Source organism: Prionailurus viverrinus, chromosome B4 (genome assembly GCF_022837055.1).
Source record: "Prionailurus viverrinus isolate Anna chromosome B4, UM_Priviv_1.0, whole genome shotgun sequence".
In the NCBI taxonomy this organism is placed as follows: domain Eukaryota; kingdom Metazoa; phylum Chordata; class Mammalia; order Carnivora; family Felidae; genus Prionailurus; species Prionailurus viverrinus.
In genome coordinates this window covers 38,197,063-38,216,378 of record NC_062567.1, presented here as the reverse complement: position 1 = coordinate 38,216,378, position 19,316 = coordinate 38,197,063, and the positions used below count along the sequence as shown (strand labels likewise).

Sequence of the window (19,316 nt, the reverse complement as noted above, 5' to 3'; positions counted from 1 at the left end):
GCCCTCCAAGTGCCCACAGCTTATCCAGAGCGTGGTTGTTGGACTTCCCTTCCTCCTCCCACAAGTGGGAGGGTGAACAGATGAAGTGAGATGCGGATAGCTCCAAAGAGCAGGGTAGAGATCATTCCCATCCCTTCCCTGGAGCAAGAGGAGGGCGAAGAACAAGGCCTCCTCCACGTCGAGAGAAGAATCTAATGGACAGGTGAAGCCATTGGCAGGTGCTGTGGGGGTGGGTGGTGAAAGCTGGCGGGGCTGGGCCCTGGTATGTTGGTCTCAGTGTAGAAGGGGAGTTTGTTTTGGGGAAATCAAGGTGGGAGCTGGTGGCAAAGGGTTGGATTGGAGAGCCTTGAGGCTGGGGGTAGAGTCAGAGGGAAACCAGGACAGGACAGAAAGCAGCCCTCCCCTTCCCCCCCCATCTCCTCCCCCCTCCAAGACCCAGTTGACCCCTGCTGGGCTGTGTACTTCACCTGCCCAGGTGCCTGACTTTTAAGTGCTCGGGTGTGTCCTGAAGGTTTGGGTTTCATCGTTGCCCTTTGCCAGTTTTTCTTCTAGAAGCCAGAGGGGATGGTAACCATGGAGAAGAAAGGAGGGCACAGCTAGGTGTTTATCCACACCTCTTATTTGTATTTACTCAGTCATGCAACACGTGGGGGATACCTGGAGCATATGCCCAACACTGCTAGGCACCTGGCAAATGGGTTCATTAATAATTCATTCAGTCTTCACTGAAGGCCAGGCACTTTGCTAGGTTCTGGGCACAGAAAGATAAAATACAGTGGAAGAGACAGGTGACACAGATAACAGCAGGACAGTGTGGCTTCGAGAGTCAGTCTCTGCCCTTAGGGAGTGTAAGATTTGTGAGTGCCTACAGGTGTGATTGCGTGAGTGTGCATGTGTGTGTGTATGTGTGTGTGTGTGTGAGCAAACATTGGGTATAGGTATGATTATGGAGGATGGAGATTGGTCACATATTAGGGATGAAGGCCCCCCATGTGTTCCATGGTGTCCAAAGGTGTATCACGGACTAAAAAGGGTTGGGACATCCCGTGCTGCAGGGAAAACCCTGCCGGTCGTTTTCATGGATAAGCCTCCATATGCTGTCCAGGCGAAGGGCGCGTTTCCTAAGAAGCTGCTTCATGCACCAGCCACTGCTAAGTACTCTGTGGCACCCCTAATTCTCCCAGAAACCCCACAAGGCGGGGACTGTTTTGCATTGGAGGAAACTGAGGCAAAGGCAGACAAGTCACAAGGTCACAGAGACAGTGACGGAGCTGTGGTTCACCCTCGGATCACAAATCCCTCCTTTTCTTGATATCCAAGGTGTAGGACACGGAATCAGCGAAGTGTGTAATCAGATGTGTACATCTCATTTCCCAGCTCTCCTTTTCCGGCTCAGCCTCATTTCTCTTCCTTGGTGCCCGTGAGCTTGGCTCCTCTCCTTTCCGACCCTCTGCTGCTTCGCTACCCTGATCTTTCCCCTACTTATTTCTCTTCACTCCCTTGGGCCATGGTGGAGGGCACTGAGTCAGCAGGGAGGGGAAGGCGGGCAGGCAGGAAGGACTAAAGGCTGGGTAGTAGGCTCTCAGTAAATGTTTGTGCTTGAAAGACATGGGTGGGAGATGGAGAGCAAAGGGCTACATCTGTTGAGGCCTGCTGAGGGCAGGGTCTTGGACAGTCTACGAAAAAGCCCCAGGGGATGAAACCAGAGCCCCTGCTCCTGAGGCCTGCAGGCTAGGAGACAGGTGTCCACACAGAAAGAAATCCCTCCTGCCTGACTAGCGGCCACGGGGCTTAGAGGGGAGAGAGCCCCCGGGGAGGGAGGGGAGTCAGGGAAGGCACAGGGAACCGTGTCGAACACCTGCTATATGCTCACCCTTTGCTGGGTCCTTTATAAGGACTCTCTCATTTCATCTTGACAAGTCCATGGCGGTGGACATAGTTATTTCCATTTGGAAGTGGAGGCAAAATAATTTGAGCAAGGTCACAAAGCAAATAATAAAGAAATAGCAACAATAATAGTGAACACTTCTTTAAAATTTTTTTTTAATGTTTATTTATTTTTGAGAGAGGGAGAGAGACAGGGCACAAGCAGGGAGGGGCAGAGAGAGAGGGAAACACAGAATCTGAAGCAGGCTCCAGGCTCTGAGCTGTCAGCACAGAGCCCGACGGGGGGGCTTGATCTCACGAACCTCGAGATCATGACCTGAGCCGAAGTCAGATGCTTAATTGACTGAGCCACCCAGGCGCCCCAAGAACACTTCTATAGTACCTAATGTGCACCAGATATGTTACATTTTATATGAAATTATTTAATTCTCACAACAGACTTCTGAAGTAGGTACGAGTATTATTCCCATTTTATAGAAGAGGAGACTGAGGCCCAGAGAGGTTAAATAACCTGTCCAAGTTCACACAGGTAGCAGGTGGTGAAACTGGGATTCAAAAGTCACCCACTCACCCCACCAAGCAGCCAGTGCATTTCTGGTTAGCAGCTGAGTCACAAACCAAGTGTGTTTGATATCAAAGCCCTTTATCACCTCTACACTTTAAGAAGGTGCCACAGGGTTGCCAGCTGCTGGTGGGGGCTTATGGGTGAGACAATTGAGGGGTACTTGTCATGAATGGAGGAGAGAGGGATGCAGGGCTCTTGGCTCCTATTCAAGGAGAGAGGCAGGGGTGGGTGGACAGGTTAACACAGCCTGGTGGGTGATGACCCGAGGGTGAATCACAGGTGCTGGCTTGCGGCAGGTGCAGGGGACAGGCCAGATGAGTGATTCCTACCGAAGCAGCAGGGAGGAGGTGGAAATTTGTGGACAGGATAGACGAACTGGTGAGATAACAGGAATGAGGCAAAGTCAGACCAGGGATGCCCAGAGCTGGTGGGCATGGCCGGACGTCCACGGCCCGCAGAGGTGGAGGGGTTCTGGGTTGCTTGGGAACTTCTGAGAGAGGCTGCAGGGGCCACAGTAAGCAATAAAGCGCGAAGAATCCACTGTGAAGGGTCAGCCACTGCAGTTGCTTTCTTTGTGGCCAAAAAGGGCTTTATTCATCCAGGAGAGAGGGCCAGTCTTAACCACATCCACAGAAAACAGAGCCCAAGAACATATTTTTCATCTAGTCCTGGGAGGGACTGAGGCTGGGCCTAAGGAAGAACTCAAGATCCTGAAACATCACAGGAGGTGATGGAATCCCTTCCCAAGATGCAGAGCAGAGGCATTGGCACAGGAGTGGGGAGAGGAGAGGGGCAATTCCCTAAAGAGGGAAGCTGTGGGCTTTTTTTTTTTTTTTTTAATTTGAGAGAGAGAGAGAGAGTGCGTGAATGGGGCAGAGGGGAGAGGCAGAGAGAGAGAGAGAGAGAGAGAATCTTTAAAAAAAATTTTTTTTTTTTTTAACGTTTTTATTTATTTTTGGGACAGAGAGAGACAGAGCATGAACGGGGGAGGGGCAGAGAGAGAGGGAGACACAGAATCGGAAACAGGCTCCAGGCTCTGAGCCATCAGCCCAGAGCCTGACGCGGGGCTCAAACTCACGGACCGCGAGATCGTGACCTGGCTGAAGTCGGACGCTTAACCGACTGCGCCACCCAGGCGCCCCAAAAGAGAGAGAGAGAATCTTAAGGAGGCTCCACGCTCAGCATGGAGTCCGACATGGGTCTCTCTCCCAGGACTCTGGGATCATGACCTGAGCCAAAACCAGGGTCAGACGTTCAACCTACTGAGCCACCCAGGCACCCCTGAGCCTAACTCTGCAAAGTAGGGCTAGCAGTTTGCTCTGTGATGGCAGGCCTGGCAGGGACAGAAAGCCAGGACTCTCAGAACTGCCCCTCTTGGCCCCCAGTGCTGGGCTCCTTCTCCTGTCGGGACCCTCCCTACCTCTGTAGCAGCCGTTGTTAGAAAGTTCTTCCTCAGGGCACCTGGGTGGTTCAGTCAGTTAAGTGTCTGACTCAAATTTGGCTCGGGTCATGGTCTCACGGTTCACAGGTTCGAGCCCCACATTGGGCTGCATGTTGATGGCGCAGATCCTGCTTGGGATTCTCTCTCTTCTCCTCCCCACCTCACTCTGTCTATCTCTCTCTCAAAGTAAATAAATAAATAAAAACTTTAAAAAAGAGAGAGAGAAAGTTCTTCCTTAGGTAAAGCTGCAGCCGACCTCGTTCTAGCTTCTAGCTTCTAGCTTCTAGACGACTTCTAGCTTCTGCTCCTGGTTCTGTGTCTTTGACACAACCCTAAAGATATCTCCTTCCTCACCCACCGGCCACCAGCCCATGGCAGCAGCATCTTCAAGGTAGCTTGCAAAATTCACCACCGAATTCAGATCCTCCTAACAGGCTTGTTAGATAAGGAAGGAGATACCCGCCCCCTCCCCCCTCCCAGCCAGATGCGAAAACTGAGGCTCTGAGAACCTGCAGGCTTTGCAAAGGTCACCCAGCTGTTATGTGGAGGGGTCCGAATTGGAATCTGGTCTTAAGTTCTACTTTTTTAAGACCACAAAGTCACGTGGCAGCTAAGTGGCAGTCCTCCTGTGTCTCCTCCGCCTGCTCTTCTCCAATAACAGCGCTGATACGAAGACAATAGCAGTAGTTGTACAGTGTCTACTCGGCCAGGTATTTTTCTCAGTACTTTTCCTGTATCAAATCATTTCACCTCCATAATAACCCTTTGCCACAAGGACTCTTTAAAAGAAATAGATTTATTTAAGTAATCTCTACACCCAGCATGGGGCTCGAACTCGCAACCCCAAGATCAAGAATCACACACTCCTCCGGCTGAGTCAGCCCGGCGCCCCGGCAAGGACTATTAATAGTCCCATTTTACAGATGATGAAGCAGAGGAACAGAGGCTAAGTAAGTTCTCCAAGGCAAACCATCAGTTTTTTAAAAATGTTTATTTTATTTTTGAGTGAGAGTGTGTGTGTGCAAGTGGGGGAGGGGCAGAGAGAGAGGGAGACAGAAAATCCCAAGCAGGCTCTGAGTGGTCAGTGCAGAACCCGATGCGGGGCTCAAACTTACCAACAGTGGGATCATGACCTGAGTCAAAGTCAGATGCTTAACCTACTGAGCCATCTAGGTGCCCCCCAAGGTAAACCATCCAAACGGTGGGCAAGGCTTAGATAATACACCTGGAGAGCTGATGAAAACTTAGTCCCTGCAACTTTTCTTTGGATGAAATGGTTTCTAGAGCTCTTACCACCCTGGCTGTTCATCCTTGGTACAAGCATTAGTTTGTGAACATCTGTTGGTCTAAAATGTTGCAGCCATGGGGCGCCTGGGTGGCTCAGTCGGTTGAGCGTCCGACTTCAGCTCAGGTCACGATCTCACGGTCCGGTTCGGGAGTTCGAGCCCCGCGTCGGGCTCTGGGCTGATGGCTCAGAGCCTGGAGCCTACTTCCGATTCTGTGTCTCCCTCTCTCTCTGCCCCTCCCCTGTTCATGTTCTGTCTCTGTCTCAAAAACAAATAAATGTTAAAAAAATAAAAAAATAAATAAAATGTTGCAGCCAGGATAGAACTGAACATGTAATCTGAGACTCAGAACTGATCCTAGAGAGGCTGACTCTGTCTTCAGGAGGGCTCCGGGCTGAGGGGCTGCTTGAGGGCACCCAGAGCTCACAGAGGCCCCAGGGAGGAAGTTGGAGGTGCTGAGATGTGGAGGAGAATGGGGCTGAGGGAGGGGCCAAAGAAAGGGAGGTCAAGGTTGTCCCTGGAGGAAGGAGGGTGCTGGGTAGGTCCCCAGATGCACCCTGGCAGGGGAAGAAGCTGGTGAGTTTCCAGTGCCCAGTTCTGCCAAGTGCTTCTGGAAGGCTGGCTGAGAACGCTCCACTAGGGTCGTCTGGGGGCACGGGGCAGTGGCGGCGGGGGCGGGTGGGTGATGAGAGCCTGGGCAAATCCAAGGCTGCTCCGTGAGAAGGGCTCTTTTGTGAGAGGGGGCCACCGAGGGGAAAGGGGGAGGGAAGAGATACACATAGGAAGATAGCAGGGGTATCAGTCCTTAAATCTCTCAGTATCCCTGCTCCTGCTAGTCTGTCCTGGGCAGAGAAGAGGGGATGCCGGGTGGGGGGGGGGGGGTGACGGCCCGCTGCAGGGAAAGGAGATTTTGCTGCCCATTCTCAAGTGCCTCTGAGCCCGGAGGCAGAAGTAGTAGAAAAAGCAGGGACCATGAAGTCGGACAGGCCTGGGTTCAAATCTTGATTCTGGTACTTCCTAGCTGAGTGGCCCTGGAGAAGTTGCCCAGTTGATGGTCCTCAGTTTCCTCAACTGTAAAATGGAGTAGTAATGCCTGCCTGATTGAATTGGCAGGGCTGCAATGTTGGGCTGTCAGCCAGCGCAGATGAGGGTGGGGGTAGTGACCGGGACTCGTGCAGGAAGTCAAGGTTAGGGCTAGACTGTCTTGCTGCAGCTCCAAGTGTGTATTCTTTATCCCCTCTCCAGCCCTGGTCTCCTCTTGCCAGGGCCCTCCTGCTTGCAGGATAAGATCTGATGGCATTAGTGGGGTTTACTCAGTGGTCAGTTTTCTTAGTTCTAGGTGTCAGCTGAAAGGGAGGGAGAGATTTCTTTTCTGAAGGGGTGATACGGGAGTATCTCTTCCTTAAGGGCTCCCCAGCAAAAGGAAAGTAGACCTTGGGAGGGAGGGTGTTTTGTATGGAGCCCAGCCTCTTCTGGAGGTGGGGGTTGTAGTCTCATCAGAGGCCTCTCTGGAAGAGGCAGGAAGGAGCTGAATCTGAGGGAGACCACTGAGGGGAGACCTGGCTTAGGGACAGCTTGGGGCTCTGTGGGGAGGAGCCTTGTGGCTACAGAAGGTGACAGACAGCTCTGAGTCTCTGATGAGGATGAGGCAGGTGTACAAGGCAGAAGGGGGGCACAGGGTGACTTGAGACAGCTTAGAGGGGTGTGCTAAGGGAGGCTCAGCCAGAGATGTGGTGGCTCAGGTGGAAATGACTCCAGCCATGGTGGGAGACCTGGATTCTTCCTGTGTGACCAAGTTGAGTTTCTTGGGCTTTGGGCCCCCATCCATGTCTTCCTGAGATTCAATGGCCTCTTCATTTTGTGCCACTGAATACTTTCTCATTTAACCCTGTAAGAGCTTCATGTGGTATGCAGATCTAGTGTGTTATGCCCATTTTACAGATGGGGAAACTGAGGCCTGGATTCAGGAAGGTTGAGTTCCTCACCAACATTCCCCAGCTAGAAGTGTGTGGCTGGAATGCCAGGCCCCACATCCAGTCAATTCTGGCTCTGGTGCTCTTTCTGGGGCAGCTTGTCCATCTGCTAAAATAGCCAGAGCTAGCAGGGACAGAGCAAAGGACAGTGTGATGGCTATAGTGCTTTCTGACCTGGTTCCTGGCTGTGTGATCTTGAACAAGTCACCTGCTTCAGGTTTTTCACCTGTAAAAAGTATTAGCTAACAGTGGCAGATAGTTTTCTGAATTACACTGAAGATTGAGTGTTCATTCGAATACCACAGGGCCAACCTCATAGTAAGTGCTCAATAAATCCGAGCTATCACTGCCATTCTTTTCATTACCAACCACAAGCAAGTCTCTTGGAATGTCAAACACACACCTTGGTTGGACCTGGGCTACATTTTCTGAGGGCATGAGGGATATCTGGAGCCGATGCCTAACGGCCTAGCCAGCTAGACTTTATGAAGGAAAGAGAAACAGAGCCAAGTGGAGTAGACAGTAGGGTATGGCCTAGAGACTGTTCAATGTAGCTGCACTTTAGGGTCCCTGGGGTTCTTGTAAACAACCTTGTTTGGGCCCCACCAACATTCCCAGTAAACACCAACCTCTGGCAGGGCCCCCCTAAACACAGGTATGTGACTTTTTCTTTAGTTGAGGTATAATTTACTTATGATGAAATGCACAAATCTTTTTTTTAAATGTTTATTTCTGAGAGAGAGAGAGACAGAGAGAGAGAGAGCAAGCGGGGAGAGGCAGAGAGCGAGGGAGACACAGAATCTGAGGCAGGCTCCAGGCTCTGAGCTATCAGCACAGAGCCTGATGTGGGGCTCAAACTCACAAACCGTGAGATCATGACCTGAGCTGAAGTCAGACACTTAACCGACTGAACCAACCAGGCCCCCCTAAAATGCACAAATCTTAAGCCCTCACACAAATCTGAAGCCCTCACTGAAGTTTGCTAATCAAGGTACTGAACATTTCCATCACACAATGGCCCTCTGAAGCCCATTCCTCTCTCTCTCCCACAGCCATTCTCTGACTCCTGTCACCATCAATTAGTTTGACTTGTTCTCAGACTTCACATCAAGGGAATCACACCATATGAATTTTTTTTTTAATGTTAATTATTTTTAAGAGAGAGAGAGAAAAACAGAGCACAAGAGGGGAAGGGGCAGAGAGAAAGGGAGACATAGAATCTGAAGCAGGCTTCTGGCTCTGAGCTGTCAGCACAGAGCCTGATGCGGGGCTTGACCTCACAAACTGTGAGATCATGACCTGAGCCAAAGTCAGACGCTTAACTGACTGAACCACCCAGGCTCATCTGGGTTGTTTCAAGCTTTGTGGCAATTATGAATAAAAGTGCTTATGAACATTCACGTACAAGTCTTTATGTTTTCCTTGTGCTTGAGTCAATAGCGGGGAGTGGAATCGGGTAAAATATCCAGAAGTGAAATTGCTGGGTCATAAGGTAGATGTATGTTTAACTTTATGAGAAGCTGCCAGATGACCCGCCAAATCGACTGTGCTGTCTGACTCTCCCACCAGCTGCAACCCCAGCTGCTCTCCATTCTCACCAGTTGACACTGTCCAAGTCTTTTACTTGTTTGGCCCTTCTCACGGATGTTAAATGGTGGCCTCATTACCTGTTTTTAGAAGTTTGCCTTTTTTAATTGTATTTTTTTGTTGTTGAAGTAGAGTTGATGTGTAATATTCTATTAGTTTCAGGTATGCACCACAGTGAATTGATCATTATGGTTTTTTAAAAAAAAATTTTTTTTAACGTTTATTTATTTTTGAGACAGAGAGAGACAGAGCATGAATGGGGGAGGGGCAGAGAGAGAGAGAGAGAGACACAGAATCCGAAGCAGGCTCCAGGCTCTGAGCTGTCAGCCCAGAGCCCGATGTGGGGCTCGAACTCACAGACCGTGAGATCGTGACCTGAGCTGGTCGGACGCTTAACCGACTGAGCCACCCAGGCGCCCCGATCATTATGGTCTTAATTTGCATTTTTCTGAAGGCTAATTATGTTGAGCACATTTCCTGTGTTTAGTGACTGTCTATCTTTTGGTGCATTTAAAAAAAATTTTTTTTTGCATTTATTTATTTTTGAGAGACAGCGTGAGCGAGGGAGAGGCAGAGAGAGAGGGAGACACAGCATCTGAAGCAGGCTCCAGGCTCTGAGCAAGAGCCCAACACAGGGCTTGAACCCACGAACCATGAGATCATGACCTGAGCTGAAGTCCGAAGCTTAACTGACTGAGCCACCCAGGTGCTCCCTTATTTTAGAGAGAGAGCAGGGGCAGAGGGAGAACAATAGAGAATCCTAAGCAGACTCCATGCTCCAAGCAGAGGGGAGGGCTGGGGGTACGGCCCACATGGGCCTGACTCAGGGCTTGATCCCATGACCCTGGGATCATGACCTGAGCCGAAACTAATATGCAGCCGCTCAACCCTGACTGAGCCACCCAGGAGCCCCTAAACAACCTGTCTTTTTATTGCCAATTTGTAAAAAGTCTTTATATTTCACAATAAGTTCTTCCTTAGATACTTATTGCAAAAAATACTGCCTACCTCAAGGTCATGAAGATATCTTTGATGTTTTCCTCTAGAATCTTTCTGGTTCTGAATTTTATGTTTAGGTCTGTGATTCAAACTGACTTAATTTTTGTGTAGAAACTGAGGTGGAGGTTGAGTTTCTTTTTTTTTGTTTTTGTTTTTTTTCCTTTCTCAATAGAGCATACTCTGTTTAAAAAAATGATTTTCCCCACTGAATTGAATTGGTGTTTTGGTCAAAACTCAGTTGACTGTATACGTGTGAGTATATATCTGGACTTTATTCTGTTCCATCGATCTACTGTCTGTCCTTACATAAGCACTACACTGTTTTGATGACTGTGGCTTTATAGTGAGTTTGAAGTCAGGTAGAACTAAGTACTTCAATTTTGCTCTTTTCCAAAATTGTTTTGAGGGGCACCTGGCTGGCTCAGTCAGAAGAACATGTGACTCTTGATCTCAGGGTCATCAGTTCAAGCCCCATGTTGGGTGTAGAGATTACTTAAAAATAAACTTACAAACAAAATTGCTTTGACCACTCTACATTCTTTACATTTCCACATACGTCTTAAATCAGCCCATCAGTTTCTTCAAAATGTGTGCTGAAATGTTGATAGGGATTGTGTTGAATCAAACGACCAATTTGGGATACATCTTAACTATACAGAGTTCCAGACCCAGGAACTCATGTAACTCTCTGTTTTGGTTTTTGAGTTCTCTCAGCATGATTTTCGGTGTAAAACTCTTGCCTCTTTCATTAAATTCATTCCTGGTATTTGATGTTGTTTATGCTATTTAATATGGTGGTTTTTGTGATGTAATTTTCCATTTTTTTGTTGTTATTATGTAGAAATACAATTAATTTTTGTACAGTGGTTTTGTACACTACAACCTTGTTGAATGTATTAGTTCTAGGTGTGTTTGTTTTGTTTTGGTAGATTCTGTCCCTACGGCGCTGCTACTATGGACTTTCATGACGGAGCGGGTAACAATGCCTGTGCTGAGAAGGAATGTGATGATTTATACTGGACAGCGTTTAACTTATGGTGTTTGGGCCCCACCCATCTCATTAAAACTGAGTCTTTGATGGGGAGGGGCCGTGTGCAGCATCTGTAGTTTTAAAGTTCCTGGGGAAATTCTAGAAGTGCAGTTAAGCACCCCTAATTTAGAAGGTGCCAGGAGGCAGACAGAGCCAAAGGCCACCCTTGCCGGAGGAGGCCAGGGTGGGTTGACCTGCTCGCTGGGTCTGAGGGAGCTTGTGGGCGAAGGCCGCGGCCACACCCTCTCCCGTCTTGGAAAAGGGCAGACGAGTTCCGGGTTCCCTTCGCGGCCAGGGCGAGTGGGAGGAGAGGGCCTCACCGACAGGAGCCTCCGCCTCTCCCTTCTGATAAACAGGCCGTAATAAATGCCGTCACCGCCGGGGCTCATAGTCGCCTCCACTAACCCCGTGGAAAACCAGTCTACACCCTCACGTCCCCATCCCTCCGAGAGAGCCTTGGAGACACCAGAGTTATTCCCTGCAGGCTTTTCCAGGATGGACCGACCTCACCGGTTTCTGGCGAGGAAACCGAGGCCCTGAAGGGCCAGGGACTAGCGCGAAGCCGGCCCCCCAAATCCGACCCTCTTCCCATCGCCCCTTCCAGGTACACGCAAATTAAAGAGGAGCTGGAGGAGCTGGACCGCATCACAGAGCAGACGCTCTACGACCTGTACAAATACAACTCCTCCAGCACCCTGGGGACCCACCCCCGCGGTCGTCGCGACTTGCGGGAGCCCTGGCCGCACCCCCTGCAGCGCCTGTGGGCCCCGGCCCCGCCCCCCGGGGCCCGCGGAGTCCGCAGCGCCGCCTCCAGCGTGCGGGACAATAACCCCCAAGTGAACAGGAAGGACTGGAAGGTCGGCTTCCAGTTGGTAAGCCCCGCCCCCGGGGGCCCCGCCCCCGGCCTTCGGGTCCCGCCCCTCCTGGTTGCCCGGACCCTCCGGTTCTGCCCACTCCCCGACAGCACTCCCTTTCCGGACCCCGCCTTTGTTGCCTAGCGACGGGAGGCGGGACCTCGTCGGCCTGCTGGCAAAATACATAACTAAATAACATCTCTCTGAACGCCAGCTTGTGGGGGTCTCCTCGCTGGGGCCCCTGTGGGAGGGTTTAAACGTCTGGAAGTCAAATCTGTGGCGGAAAAAGCACCTTTCTGAATCGTCAGCCCCCCACTGGTCGGGACTCCCTTGGGACCCTCCTGTATGGCAGGGAACTGGAGCTCTGCCTGCCTGAGACAGAGAATAAGGAATCAGTAAAATGAGAGACTTAAAAAAATTGTTTTAATAAAAAATAAAAGGGAGAGTAAGTGGAAGCGGGAGAGGAGAAGAGGGAAGAAGAGAGGCCCCCTTTGGGGAGAGTGGACCGCGCAACCAGGAGACCTGAGTTCCAGTCCTAGCTCAGTCGCTAGGGCAAGCCTCTGGATTCCTCCGTCTTCCCATCAGTAAAGTGGGGAGATGAATCCTTGCTCCACCGTCTTGCAGAGGCTGTATAAATGACCCACACTTGGGACCACAGCTCCTGGTCTCCTTGGCCAACTGCTCCCTTAAGCCTAGGCTCTCCTGGTCCACTCTCTTCCGGGCTTCAACTTCTGCCTTCTGTTCTTCTGCACTCTTGGCTCCCCACCCCAGTCCTCAGGACCTCAGACCACTCATTCTTTGACGTTAGCCTGCCCTGCCGCCTGTCCCCTGCTGCTGATCCTCTGATGCTCTCTGTGTTTAGTGCAACCGGAACAAATCGGACTGCTTTTACCAGACGTACTCGTCAGGGGTGGATGCAGTGAGGGAGTGGTACCGTTTCCACTACATCAACATTCTTTCTCGACTGCGAGACACTTCTCCATCCTCAGAGGAGGACATGCTGGACAACTTCATCTTTGCCTGTCGCTTCAACCAGGCCTCCTGCAATCAGGCGTGAGTCCCTCCTGCCTGGCTCTGTGCTCTCCACGGAGTCTTCTTTCTGAAGTCAGCCTGAGGCTCAGATGGGCAGCACCCAGGAAAGGCCTTTGGGCTAAATATATGCCTGCAGGGAGGAGGGGACGCACTGACCTCAGGTCTAAACTTCTGCCCCATGGATTATCCTGCAGTGCTGGGTCTGAGTGAGGCAGTCTAATATGCTGCCCTGGGAAGGCTGTAGTTGAGGTCTGGCTTTGAGAATCCAATGGCTGGAAGCATGGTTCTCCATCTTTCGAAGGCCCCTCTGTCACTAGCACCAAACTCACAGGTGCCCGGAAGGTCATCTCAGATGAGGTGGACAGCAGTGGTTTGGAGGAAATAGCATGGGTTGAATGAAGGAGGGGACCTGAGTCACTGCTCTGGCTCTGTACTTTCCGGCCAGGTGACTCTGGGCATTTCACATCACTCTTCAGAGACTGTTTCTTTGCAAAATGCGGGGAAAATGAGATTAATTCATTGTGTATTCAGACAAATACTTTTTACTGTCTGGGCTGTGTGCCAGTCATTGTTTTAGGCATTTGGGACACATCAAACAGGGCAATGTATATAATCCGTGCCCTTCTGGCACTTTTACTCAAGTGATGAAGATGTTGATAACACCCGTCTCCATGTTCATGAGATATGCAGGAGGGCATTTTGTAAACTGCAGTGAAAAATGGGTCTCTGTTGCTCGTGAACGGAACAGGTGAATGTGACTTGCCCTAGGCCACCAGGCCAGCCCTAGCTAGCTAAGGATCCTTCCCACTCAACTGCAGTGCCCGCCAGGCATTCCCTCTGCTATAGATCCAGTCACAATGTCCTTGCAAAGAGGTCATGGCAGCTGGGCAGTTCTCTGAGGCTGTAGCCTCTGGCCCCTCCTACCCCACCCTTCCCCTCCTACTTCTCCTTGGTTTTCACCTTTTCGGGCAGGGTGCTGAGGCAGCCTCTCCACTCTCTAGGGGCCCTTCCCGCCCCCATCGCTGCAGAATGGCAGCAGGGCCAGGTGTCACCTGCTTCTGCCCCACCCTCACCTGGTGCACACAACTCTGCTCAGCATAGGATTTTGTTGTTGTCTCCAATCTTCTAGTTTGTTTGAAGACAGGAGCTGCCTGCTGGGAAATGAGACAGTAGCAGGGCCTGGGCCCCAGTCATCTCACCTTGCCACTGGGTGTCTCTAATTGTCACCTTCCCACCAGTCCTCTTGCTCTGCCAGCCCCATGCTCCTACCTCCCCATCAACGGAAAGTCCGTAGTTCATCTCAGTCTTGACGGTTAGGTCACTTCCTTAGCTCAGAGCCTCATCATTTCTCACTTGGGTTATTATAATCCCTTCACCTCCCATTATCTTTCTGCCGCCAAAGCCTCTCATTATTCTGCAACTCTTCCAGTTAGTCCTGCTCAAAATCCTCCACTGTCTCCTGTGGCCTCCAGAACAGAGGTGAAGCTCCTTATCGTGGCTTTCTCATCCCTCTCCTCCCCATGTCATCCATTCTCCTTCTCTCTGTAATCTTTTCTCCAGTGACAGCTTGATTGAGATACAGTTCCCACACCACAAAAGTCATCCTTTACATGTATACCATTCAGTGATTTTTTAGCATATTCACAGAATTGTGCAAGCCCTATCTAATTTTAGGACATTTTCTTCACCCCCAAAAGAAACCCTACACCTCCTAGCGGTCACTCCCGATTCTCTCCCCTCCTCCCAGCCCTGGAAACCAGGAATCTAGTGTCCATCTACGTGGATTGCCTATCGCAGGCGCTTCATAGAAATGGAATCCTACACTATGCGGCCTTTGTTCCGACTTCTTTCACTTAGCATCATGTTTTCAACGCTCATCCACGTTGCAACATGTGCCAGAACTTCATTCTTTTTATGGTTGGATAATATTCCATTGTGTGGATATCCCACCTTTGATTTATCCGTTCGTCAGTTGATAGACATTTGGGTTGTTTTCACTTCTTGGCTATTACGAGTAATGTTGTTAAGAATATTCCCGTACCAGTTTTTGTAGGGATGTATGTTTTTATTTCTCTCATGTATATACCCGGGAGTGGAATTCCTAGGTCATGTGGTAATTCTATATTTTGAGCAACTCTCAGATGGTTTTCCAAGTGGCCGTGCTATTTTACATTCCCCGGGCGGTATATGAGGGTTCTAAATTCTCCCCACCCTCCGCTTGTTACTTTTTTTTTTTTTTAATGTTTATTCATTTTTGAAAGACAGAGACAGAGCACAAGCAGGGGTGGGGCGGAGAGAAAGGGGGACACAGAATCCGAAGCAGGCTCCAGGCTCCAAGCTGTCAGCACCAGAGCCCGACGCGGGGCTCGAACTCACGAACTGCGAGATCATGACCTGAGCCGAAGTTGGACGCTCAGCCAACTGAGCCACCCAGGCGCCCCTACTGTCTTTTTCACTTTAGCCACCTTAACGGATGCCTGTAACCTTAAGAGCAAATGTATACAGCTCTTACTAAGTGCTAGGCACCTTCCAAGTGTAATTTCAACCTCACAGCACCCCTGTGAGGCAAGTCCTGTTCTTATCCCCATTTTGCAGATGGGGAAACTACAGCATGGAGAGATTAAGTAACGTGGTTGGTCCCAGAGCTAATACTTGTTAAAGCTAGGGTTCAAATATGGGTAGTTTAGTTCTGGAGTCTGTGCTCTTAACCCTCACATTATATTGCTTCTCATATATTCTCCTATGGATATATAAGTGGTCATGTCTCGTTTCCCCTCTTGTTTTCCTAAGCTCTGTTTTTAAGATCCATCCATGTTGTTGCATCTAATCGGTTGATTCCACCTGCTGCATACCGTCCATGGTGTGTGTCCATCACATCGTACCTGGCTGTCCCCTCTCCCCCCTGAGCTGGGCTTACAGGCCCTTCAGGACTGGCCTCTGTTCACTTCCGTAGCCTCTTCTTTCCTCCCTCCCTGAATCCTGCCTTAGCTCTGGAAATGCTGGCTTCCTAGCACTCCCTAGAATGTGCACCAGTATTTCATATCTCTAGGCCTTTGTTCTTCAAGGCCAGTGGAATATTCCAGATCATCCAGTTCCAGCCTCCTCGTTTTACAGATGAGAGTAAGCTTAGAAAAAATGACTTGCTCAAGGCCATCCCACCAGAACCCTCTCCCTCTCATATCTGTCCTGGGATCTGACCTTCCTCTGCTCAGCTCTGTGTTCACCACTGCTCTCACTGTCTCCCCTAACTCTGTTCCCTTCCATTTCTCCACTTGATTCATTCGACCGCTGTTTATTAATGATCTTCTGTAGGGCCTGTAGGTCAAGAACTATTCAGTTAACCCAGAGACGGTACAGAGATGAAGGAGATGTGACCCTTGTCCTCAAGGAGATCACAGTCCAAATGGGGAACTAAGATTTAGATTCACGAGAAGCTAGGGACACTGCCAAAGTCTTCGTAATGCAACAGAGTGACACAAGAGAGGTCACAAGGCCAGTGAGGTCAGGTGGCCTGGTGGGGAGGAGACTGCATCAGAAGGTAGATGACCTGTGTTTGTGTCTCAAGTTTGTCATCACGGTGTGACCTTGGACAGCTACTTGACCTCTCTGAGCCCTAGCTTCCTCTTCTGTGACGTGGGGATGATGCACTCACAGGCTGTTGGTTGGAGTGGCTGAGGGAACATGGGGAAAGCTTCTAGCACATAGTAGGTGATCAGGAAACAAAGGTCACTGAAAGTCCCGCTCTCTCTGACCCACCCACCCCCCAACTTTCTTTTTTGACTCTACTTTTTCTCTCTCCCGGATAGGAATTACTCCCACTTTCACCACCCGATATATGGGAACTGCTACACTTTCAATGGCAAGAACAACTCTAACCTCTGGATGTCTTCCATGCCTGGGATCAAAAATGGTGAGCAAGCCCTCATTTCCGCAATCCCTGTGCCTCAGCACTTCTCACGGCCCTGCCCACCCACAGTTACCCACCTTGTGCTCATGTCCTAGACATGCTCTGTGCCTCTGGGCCTCCCCACAACGTGCCCGTCTGCATCCTGGAAGGAGTCCTCTCTGTTCTTTGTCCCCCATGGGTACCACAAAGTCCTTTCCAGGTGTTACAGGAATCTTGTCCCAGTTCTTCCTGCCCACCCCTGAATCCAGCCCGGGGGCTGCCAAATCCCTATGTAGGTCTTCTTGGCCTTGCCCTCTGTGGAGCATTAGAAACTAGGCGCGTGGAAGGGGCTTTCCATCCCCCAACACTCCTCCAGGACCTCCCCCACTCCACTCCCTCTGCACCCCTAGGTCTGTCCCTGACGCTGCGCACAGAGCAGAATGACTTCATCCCGCTGCTGTCCACGGTGACCGGGGCCAGGGTAATGGTGCATGGGCAGGATGAGCCTGCCTTCATGGACGATGGCGGCTTTAACTTGAGGCCTGGTGTGGAGACCTCCATCAGTATGAGGAAGGCAAGAGAGGGCCGGGAAGATGGCAGGGGAGGTGACTCACCAGCCAGAAGACTATAGAGGGAGATCGTGTGGGGTGGGCCTGAGGCAGGTGGCCGTCTTCAGAAGCAGAGTTAGGGGCAAGGGGCTGGCAGAAGTAGGGACCTGAGGAGGAACCTTGGGTGAGTGTGCTGAGAAGGGTTCAGGATGTGCTTAGGGTTCCGGGGGTGCTCTGGAGCCAGTGTCCTTGAAAGTAGCACCCAGATGGGCGTTGGGGGCTGCTGGGGCATGTTTTGAAATGGTGAGGCAGACAGGAGAGGCTGGTAGGTGCGAGATACAAATGGCCTGGACCTGAGGGAAGGTGGAGAATTCAGGAAGAGGTCTGGGCCATTTGCTCTGACTTCTGACCTCTGATTTCTTTGTGTGTGGGGGTTTGCAGGAAGCCCTGGACAGACTTGGGGGCGACTATGGTGACTGTACCAAGAATGGCAGTGAAGTCCCCGTGGAGAACCTTTATCTTACCAAGTATACACAGCAGGTGAGACCAGCCCGTTTCTATGGCGACCATCTCACAGGCCTGCCCTGTTGGTCAGTCCAAGTTGGAGGGGGGTGTGTGTGTGTGTGTGAGCGAACGGGACAGGTGGAGAGAGGGGTCCAAGTATGGTGAAGAGCATTGTTTGTCCTCCCCTTTCCTGCCTCTTTTGGGCTGTGTGTGGGGAGAGCAGGCCTGAACCCCCTTTCCTGTCACTCCTGTGTCCCCCAGGTGTGTATCCACTCCTGCTTCCAGGACAGCATGATCAAGGAGTGTGGCTGTGCCTACATCTTCTATCCGTTGCCCAAGAACGCGGAGTTCTGTGACTACAGGAAGCATAATTCCTGGGGTGAGACCACAGGGAGCCCCTGGCCGGCCCCTCTGCCCCAGGACTCTCACAGACTTCCCTCTCAGACCCTCTGTGACCCTCATTCTCCCTCTGTCCTGTGCTCCAGCCCCTCCGTTTCCTGTCACTCCATCTCTCCCCTCTATCCCCTTCCTCCCTCGGGCTTCTCTCTCTGGGTTTTGGCTTCTGTGTGTTTATAGAGAAAGGCCCCATTTAAAAATAACCTGCAGCAGAAGGAAGGAGGAGCACGTGAAGAAAACCTTGCTCTCTCCACACTCTGCCTGTAGCTTCCCTGTCTCACTCTTCCGGTGCCGGGCGAGGCACAGGACAGCTCACCAGGTGCAGGAAGAAAATACTAGAAGTTAGATGTATCTATCTCATTTCCTAACATCTTCCATTTTATATATGTTTTATAATGTACTTAATGGATCAATTCTATAGTAGCAAGTTTGTAATTTATAAATCAAATACATATGTTGGAGTTACTTAAGACCTTTTTACCTACAGGTGGGCACAATCAAAAAAAGTTTGGAGAGCACTGAGATCTCCTTTTTTTTTTTTTTAATGTTAATTTATTTTTGAGACAGAGAGAGACACAGCATGAGCAGGGAAAGGGCAGAGAGAGAGGGAGACACAGAATGTGAAGCAGGCTCCAGGCTCTGAGCTGTCAGCACAGAGCCCGACACGGGGCTTGAACTCACGAACTGTGAGATCATGACCTGAGCTGAAGTCGGATGCTTAACCGACTGAGCCACCCAGGCGCCCCTGAGATCTCCTTTTTAATCCTGGATTAAGAGTAGACAGATCCCTGTTCCTTTCCACTATAGCAGAGTTATGCCCCATGGAGGCTCTGTGGTAGGAAGCTGAGAGAAAGGAAATCCCAAACAAGAAACTGGAAAGTAGAGGGTTAGAAATCCTGGTGCACAGGCTCTCAACTGGCGCCTGTGACCTGAGGGTCCTCCTGTCTGGCTCCCTTGGGCCCAGCTCTCCCTCTGCTGGTGGCCACTGCTGGAGGAGATGAACCTCCACACCTCTGAGGGGACGGGACAGACCCCAGGGGTTATAGTGTCTGCCTCTCTTGGTTCTGTCCCTGTGGATCTTCCTGCCTCCTCCCTTCCCTGGGTCTGCTCCACACAGCTCTCTCCCCTGCCCTGCATTTGGTTCCCATCTCTCCCACCTTATGTCAGAGCACATCAGAGCTGGAGGGACACTCAGGGGCCCAGGGGGAATTCGTGATGTCATGTCTGAGGACGAGGAGGATGTGCAGAGCAGGGACTCCCTGCCCCCTGCTCCCCGCTGCCCCCAAACAATGATTTCTAAGTGCTTGTGAGTTTGAGGATCTGTGAGA

The 19,316-nt window shown here is 50.8% G+C and overlaps 1 protein-coding gene across 7 annotated transcripts in view; it reads left to right on the top strand.

Annotated features, from left to right (window-relative positions):
* SCNN1A (sodium channel epithelial 1 subunit alpha) overlaps positions 1-19,316 on the top strand; it is a 30,846-nt gene that overhangs the window by 7,995 nt on the left and 3,535 nt on the right. For all 7 annotated transcript variants that reach the window (XM_047867103.1, XM_047867107.1, XM_047867105.1 and 4 more), the window contains 6 exons: positions 11,373-11,640; positions 12,485-12,675; positions 16,461-16,564; positions 16,951-17,114; positions 17,530-17,628; positions 17,854-17,971. In XM_047867103.1, the coding sequence (XP_047723059.1) occupies positions 11,373-11,640; positions 12,485-12,675; positions 16,461-16,564; positions 16,951-17,114; positions 17,530-17,628; positions 17,854-17,971 (944 nt within the window). The remainder of the gene's footprint in view (positions 1-11,372; positions 11,641-12,484; positions 12,676-16,460; positions 16,565-16,950; positions 17,115-17,529; positions 17,629-17,853; positions 17,972-19,316) is intronic.